The following is a 7,550-nucleotide window of genomic DNA, read 5'->3' on the forward strand; positions in this document are numbered from 1 at the left end:
CCCCCCCCCCCCGCCCCCGACGCTGTGATGCTGCGGCTCATGTTAGGGCAGGGAAGTCCCCTTGGAAAAAGGACTAGCACCCCGGGATTTGGTGAAGTGGACGTTCAGAGGGTGTTGGGGGACCCCGCAGTGGCCTAAAGCCAGGGCTCCCCCGAGGATCAAGGATCGCAGGCCTGCCTCCTCCACCATGGTCATGGGTCCCCGGGCAGGGCACCCTCTCCCCGCTCCTCTTGGGGGGGATGAAAGGAGGCCACGTGGGCCTGGCACCACCTGGCACCGGAGCCACTGCCCTCTGCAGGGGATCAGATGTTTAAGAGCCAAAGCTCTCCTTGCCCCACGTACTTCACTGGGTATTTACAAGTTTCCATGAAAACCTCGATTCCAGCCGACCGTTGCCTTAAAAGCTGGAAAATGACCCCCCGCCATGCGTCCAGAGTGTCCCGGAGCTCACGAGAGTGCAGTGGGCTCCTCTCCTGCCAGCTGAGAGTTGCGTTTATTTAAAGCGAAGAAACTCCGCTCACCGCTCTCTGTCCGGAGGGCACATGGTTAACTGAGGTCTGGAACTGGAGACTTACCCACAGGAAGGTCAGAGGCAGGAGAGCCTGTGCACAGGGGACTCCCTGCTGGAGCCGGGGAGCCGGTCCTGAGCACCTGCCCCGACTGTGGCCGCAGCAGCAGCCGGGCCAGCCTCCCCCACTCCCAAGCCACCTGCAGCTGGGCCAGCTCCAGCCCCAGGCCATCTGGAAGCTTCAGGGCACCGGGGGAAGGAGCTGACCCGTCCGTGCCCGCGCTCACCAGACCCGCAGCGGTGTCTGGAACGGTGTGCCCACAGTCAGAGGACCCCGGGACTATCCGTTGGCAGAAGATGCCTGCTGACCCCAGCACACCACCCAGGTGGGCTGACCCTTAAACTCACCACATGGACAAGGCCAAGCCCCCTCAAAAGGCCACAAGTCAGGTGGGGGGGTGAGGGTCATAGGGGGCTCTTTCCCCTGGGGACTGTCTGCGGTGAGCAGAGCCCGGCGGTTGGCCAGCCTCCCCACTTCGTCCCCATGCCATGCAGCGCTGCGGGCTGGCTCACGGCCCTGCTTGCTGGGTCCTTGCCAAGCGTTTCCCACCGGGCCAGCCAGTGGAGTGTCTGCCTTCTTCAGGAGTTCAGGACAGACAGGCATGTGCTCTCCAGCTGGCAAATTTAGAAACCAAGTTCACGGGCGGAGGAACCGGTGTTCGGACCCAGCCAAGGCAGCTCTTGGTGCTTCAGATGCGGCCACCATTTGTGCCCTTGGAGCAGGAGGGCGGCTCCCGGTGGGAGTGCTGGGGCTCTCTGCAAGCCCAGCTGTGTCCCCAAAGACACGTCCTGCTTAGCCACTCCATCCGCAGGTCCCCTCCTGGAGGTCCAGGGGAAGCCGGATGGCATGCCTGGGTCACAGAATAAGGACTGGAGGGAGGCCCAGATTTTCTCACACTGCCCGGTCCAGGTCACTGAGGCCAAGGGCAGCCCCCACGCATTGGTCCCCTTACCCCTGACCCCAGGCCAGAGGAAGAAGCATGTCATATTTGGCACCTGTGTCCTTGCTTTGAGTCTTCCTGGACCCGAGTCAGGCCTGGTGGTGACAAAGGGAGCTTCGGGGTCTCAACGCTGCTGCACCCCTGCTGAGCTGGCAGCTTCTAGAAGCAGTGCTCTGTGACAATTCATGACCTTGGGGGTGAAAAGCATGTGTGCGTGGACCCGGGGCCGAGGAGGAGCTGTCAGTGTGAATGGTGGCCTTGACGGTGGCCCTGTGAGCCCTGCGGAGAAAGCAGGGTAACTGCACCCCGCCTCGGGCTCACTGTCTCCCGGTCTCTCCCGCAGCCCACGCAGTGTCCCCAGACCCCTGGTGCCCTCCCCTCCCCTCTAGGCCCACCGCATCTCCCACTGCCCAGGCTGCTGGTGCGGGCTTTCCCTCCTGACCCTTTGGCCCCCCTGGGCCTTCTTAACCCTGCACGGCAGACCTGGTGTCCACCTGCCTCTCTCCTGGGTCAGCTGCACGCACACAGCTGCCCACCCCTGATCTTAGCCCAGGACAGATGCCATTGGCGGGTGTCCCTGCTGGCCTGCAGCCATGTGTGCCATGAGGGACTGAGCAGGCCCAAGGCCCTGTGGCCTGGGGGCGCAGCCGAGAGGGGGGCACTCTCATCTCCCAGGGCACAGTACTTCCAGATCCTGAGAGTCCCAGGACCCCTACTCTCTTGTTTGGGACTTGGCTTTAGGAAGTAGGGGGGCAGGCTGCCTGGGTCCTGAGGGGTGACCCCACCAGCCCCAGCCCCACCTCTTCAGGTAGCAGCTTCTGGGGATGCCCCTGGGTAGTGGTCAGGGTCACTTGGCACCTGCAAAGCCTGTTTCTGCCTCCAATTTACCCTTATCTGGGCTCCCAGCGAGGGGAGCCCTGCTGTCCAGTCCTTAGTCAGATGCATCTGTCCCCTCCCCCCAGCCAGGAGCTCTTGGGGATCATGGCAGCCTTCTTCTTCAGGCATGTCTGCAGGCATTGGCTGTGGCTGAGCAACCCGGGAGCCTCCAGCCAGCAGGCCCGTGGGTTTCCTTGTGCCCAGACCCTCACTGCTTCCTGACCCTGGGTGCCCTGAAGTGGGTTGGCAGCTTCCCCGTTGTCCTGCCCAGGACTCCCTGACATGTACCAGAGCCCACCCCACGCTCCCAGCAGCCCTCCTCGGGGTGGGAGAGGCCATAGGAGGGGCTCCAGCAGTGTGGCTGTGTCACACCCCCCAGAAGGAGAAAGGGACCCAGGATGTCTGTCAATGGGGGCTGTGGGCCTAGGCTTCCTGTGGGTCTCGGGGGTCACCCTACGAACCCACAGAGCTTCTCCAGGGAGAGATGGGCTGTGGCCTTGGGTGGGTCCTCAAAGGGGCCTGAAATCAGAGAGAGGACAGAAATGTGCTCTGCACGCTTGCACGCACGCACGGGAAGCAGATAAAAGTGGGCTATAAAAAAAAAAATCATTTAAAAAATAAAAGCCCCCCCCACAGGCCCCGTCTTCCAGAATCTGTTGTAACAGATTCGCCCAAGCTGGTTAACGGTATTTGCGGTTTGCAAGATGCTACACGTCCCTGGAAAATGACAGACAACTTATTATCACCTCTCCACTCTCCTCCTGTCCAAACCTGCCCGTGCCGGGCACCCAGCTGCCGGGGAGCGGGTGCGAGGAAATTAACAGCCACAGAGCCGCCTCGCCCGCCACCCCCGCGCCAGCCCTGCCAGGCCCTGGGCTCCCAGCCAGACCGGGCCCATCGCGCACTGTGATGGGGGGAGGGAGGGGGAGGGTCCGAGTGGGGGAGGGCAGGGATGGGCATACACCAGCATTTGGGCAAACCGTTTCCTGTGAGCACAGAGGAATACACGCATCCCGGAGCAGGCAAGTCCAGACGGTTCTGTGTCAACAGCCGAAGATAAATAAGATTTTATCAGCTCCGAATCTGTTGAAACACATCCATCTAGCGGTTCTAGGGAAAGAGAGGCAAGAGGGAGGGAGGGCAAGGAAGTGGCTTCACGCGACCTTTTCTATAGAATAGATGGGACCCAGGAGTCTTCCTCCCCACCTGCCCAGGGCCTGGGGCCCAGGAGCTAAGAGGGGAGGGATGGAGCTGGCGGAGGGGTGGAAGCTCACGCCCTCTTCGACACAGGCCTGGTTTTCTGAGAAGGCTTTCCTCTCCTACAGGCCCCCACCCTGACCCCATCCCAGGTGTGGCCATCCCAGGGCCCCTCCCAGGCCCCCCTCCTGCCGCTGTAGCCCAGCCAGATGCCACCAGGTATAGGGAAACCTCAGGCATCCCTCCGCCTGCTCAACACCAAGGGGCTGGTGGTCTGTGGGCTCACCCCCCTGCAGGGATGGGGCTGGCTGGTGCACGTGCCCAAGGCCACATTAGCAGCCAGCTGGGGATGGGCCTGGGCTGGGGACACCCCTGTGGGGAGTGGGGCTAGGCCCAAGGCTGGTGGTGGCCTTGTCAGGGACTCAAAGGGAGGAAGCCGAGCGCGCTCTCCTCACCCACCCCAGGCGGCCCCGCGCTCACCGCACAGCCCGCTCCCGCGCGGGTACCGCGGACAGCTCCCGGCGGCTCCTCCCCGAGGCGGGGCAGGGCGTCCAGGGCGCGCCCCCCGCCCTCCCGCCCGCCGCCCGTGCCTTTGGGAGTCCCGCCGTTTTCTCCGGGACCTCGCCCCGAGTCCTGACACGAAGCGCACCCCTGGGGCGTCCCCGCCCCGCTGGGCTGCAGGACCTCTCGAGGGGGCTCGCGCGCCGTCTCTGTCCGGGCTCAGAGCCCGCGGCTGGGCCTGGAGTCCTGCACCGTCCCTGCTGGCTGGTGAGCCAAGGCGCCTGGCCCTTTCGGGGTCTACAGACCCCATCTCAGGCTGCGGAGGGAGCAGGAGGTCGGATGACTGACTGATGGCAGCCACTGGGCTGGGTGGTTGCTCCAGGAAGGGGATTGCAGGGTCCACGCGCCCCTGGGGGCACTCTCCACCCTGCTCAGAGAGGGGCCAGGAATCATCTCCCGTGGGAATGACTACCGCACACTAACTGTCCACTGTGAACACGGTCCAAGGGTATTAAGTGTAGTCAGTCACTGGCCCCCCACCAAGCCTCGGAGAGGTTTGTCCAGTGGTTTACAGTATCCCCGGGGGCCAAGCACAAGAGCCAGACCTCAAAGGCCATTCTCCCACTGCTCACCCAGGACTGTGACCTGCCCCTCCCAGGCCAGGCCTGTTTCTCAGTGTGTCTGCCCACCCCCACACCCCACTCTGGGATGAAGCAGGCCCCTCTCTGAGGGTCCTCTGCATGCCCCCTCTCAGGCCCACTCACTGGACACCTCTGCAGGCCCTCCTGGGGTCCCTGTGTTCCCTGCAGGGGACAGGGATGCCCTCTGGAATCCACCAGCTGCCACAGAAGGGCCCAGTCCCACTGGTCACCAGCTGAGGCCGGCCAGCACCAGGGCTGTGTAGCTTTCAGGTGCCAACCTCCAGTAAGTCTGGATTCTTCTGTGGCTTGAAGGGGCTCTCAGCCCAGTTTCCCTAGTGAGTCTAGGACCTGGCCGACCATAGGCTCTCAACAAATGCTTGCTGTGGGGCCCTCCTCCCCCAGGAAGACCCCCTGGATGACTGCTCTCATGCTGAGCTTCTCGGCGTGCCTCCAGGATGCTGGCCAGGCAGTTCCCTGCCTGACGCTCTACCTGCACGTTGTCTGAGGGTCAGGGGCCAGTTCTGAAGCCTCACTTGTGGGTGGACCAAAGAGCTGGGTGCTGAGCTGGCTGGCACCTAATGTTTGCCTTGGGCTGGGCTGCGGCTGTTCTGGGCACAGCCCTGGGGGCAGGGTGCCCAGCTTATCCCCACACTGGTGCTTTGGGGAGTGATGGGGACACTGGAGGTCAGCGGTCACCTCCTGGGAAGCAGGACTGACCCCTGCAACAAGCAGGCAGCCCCCCACTCCCCTTGTGGCCCCAAGCCCAACCTTAGGCAGCCCTGTTTTCTGCTTTTCCCAGCAGTGCCTCACCTCCATCTGCAGGGCTGTGCGGGATCATTCTTTCCCTCATTTTAAACAGGTCTGGGGGCTCTGCTCAGAGGTGGGGGTCCCAGGGATGGGGTGGCAGGCTGCACTGGGCTCTGGGGACCCCGATGAGTGGGGCACCTGTGAGGGGGTGAGCCCAAGGGGCATCCAGTTCCCGTCCATGATGGGGGTCGGGAAGGGCGCATACTGAATTCAGCACCACGGGAAAGTTGAATAGGGTCCAACACCCCGAGAATGCCACTAGGGAGACCCCAGCCCACTTGTCCCCCAAGCCCCCTTGGACTCCACTCTGGGGTTGGGTGAGTGTTTCCGGGAGGGAGCCCCGGCCAGCTCATCAGGGGAGGGATGGCTTACACTGTGGGGCCAAGGGCTTTGAGGGCCCTGGGGACCCTTTGTTCTCGGGCTGTGTTTGCCACCCCTTGCTTTTTGTATACTTGGAGTTGCTGAGGGTATGAGTCCCTGAGGGTCCACAGTGTCCCTTGATGGCCAGAGAGGGAGCTCTGGTGGCCAGTGGGGGCCTTACCTTTGCGGGATGAGCGTGTCAGGACCTCCCAGTTTCCTTGGCAAAAGTGGGCTGAGACTGTCTCTGGCTCTGCCGGCAGCTCCAGCATCCATCCTCAGTTGCCCCGACTAAACCATGGTGGGTACAGTTCCCACTGTGAACCCGAAGCCCCAGTGTGTGGCCCCCAGTCTGCTGTGATGCACCACATGGCGGTGGCCGGACCCCAGCTGGACACCTCTCTGTGGCGGTGTCTCCTGGTTCAGGACAGTTTCCCTGGCTGTACCGCGGGGGCGTGTGATGGGGCACCCTCCAGGCTTTGTGGCTAACTCCAGGTTACTAGGGCTTTGGGGGGGGGGCATAGGGATTATGGGGCGGAGACAGGAAGTGTCCTGTGGCCACCATCAGGGTCACCTTTGAACTCATGAGAGCTGGCCAGGGTTCTTAGGTGGGTGACATGGTCCCCTGGGCGCTCATCCTCCCTGAGACAGGGTCCCGGGCTGCAGGGACTGGAGCTTTGAGGTCAGAGGGCCCCCCACACCAGTGGCCCATGCCAAGCTGTGAAGCTCCAACCCTCAGACTTGCTGTTCTAGGGAGTTCCTTTCTGAAGCTTCGGTGGATAGGGACTCAGCCTGTCTCAGAATTACATGTCTCTCATCAAAATGCCAGAAAAGCCTAACTCTGGGTGTTTAAAAACTGAGATGCAATGCTTCAAATCCCCTCCTTCAGACCACCACGATCTGGGGGCTGAAGGTTGACGGTGGGAAGAGCCGGGCTTGGCTCCCAGCCCCCGCTCACCAGCAGCTCCTCACTTCCCCAGCCTTTACTGTCCTCACCCGTAAGACGGACATAATGGTGCTAACCTCCAGCCAGGGAGATCCAGACAGAAAGTCCAACTGCTCTCCCTGCTCCCAAACGGGCCAGGTGCCGAGTGGGTGAGGGGTGCCCCGAGGAGGCACTCTGAAGAAGGACGAGCAGGCCATCGGAGAGCTGGGGGTGGGATTCCTGACTGGGCACGCGGTCTCGAAGGTGCTGAGTTGGGGCTGGACCTGACCCCGCCCCCTGCCCCCTCCAGTACTCCCCCCTGTTGAAGAAGTTGTACTGCCAAATTGCGAAGACCTGCCCCATCCAGATCAAGGTGTCCGCCCCACCGCCCCCCGGCACCGTCATCCGTGCCATGCCCGTCTATAAGAAGGCAGAGCACGTCACCGAGGTCGTGAAGCGCTGCCCCAACCACGAGCTCGGGCGGGACTTCAACGAAGGTGAGACCTCCAGCGGTGTCTGTGGCGGTGCATCCTGGGATGGGGAGGGCTGGCCGCGGGCCTCCTGGCTGGGAGGCAGCAGGGGCTGGCAGCGTGGGCTCAGCGTTCCCGTCCCCAGCCCCTCTCGCCCCAGCTGCACCTGGGGCCTCGGGTGCAGGTGCCCACAGGCCAGCGGGCTGCTGGGCCAGGCGCTCTGAGGGCAGGAGGCCAGTGGGGCCGGCCCTGTGGTCCCCAGCTGGC

At 63.1% G+C, this 7,550-nt stretch overlaps 1 protein-coding gene across 1 annotated transcript in view; it reads left to right on the plus strand.

The window, feature by feature from the left end:
- The window catches only part of TP73 (tumor protein p73), a 59,325-nt gene that overhangs the window by 42,924 nt on the left and 8,851 nt on the right, over positions 1-7,550 (plus strand). The window contains exon 6 of the mRNA XM_040645672.1: positions 7,124-7,310. Coding sequence (XP_040501606.1) covers positions 7,124-7,310 — 187 coding nt within the window. The remainder of the gene's footprint in view (positions 1-7,123; positions 7,311-7,550) is intronic.

The sequence above is a fragment of the Ursus maritimus genome, unplaced genomic scaffold (assembly GCF_017311325.1).
Source record: "Ursus maritimus isolate PB19 unplaced genomic scaffold, ASM1731132v1 scaffold_32, whole genome shotgun sequence".
Classification (NCBI taxonomy): Eukaryota; Metazoa; Chordata; class Mammalia; order Carnivora; family Ursidae; genus Ursus; species Ursus maritimus.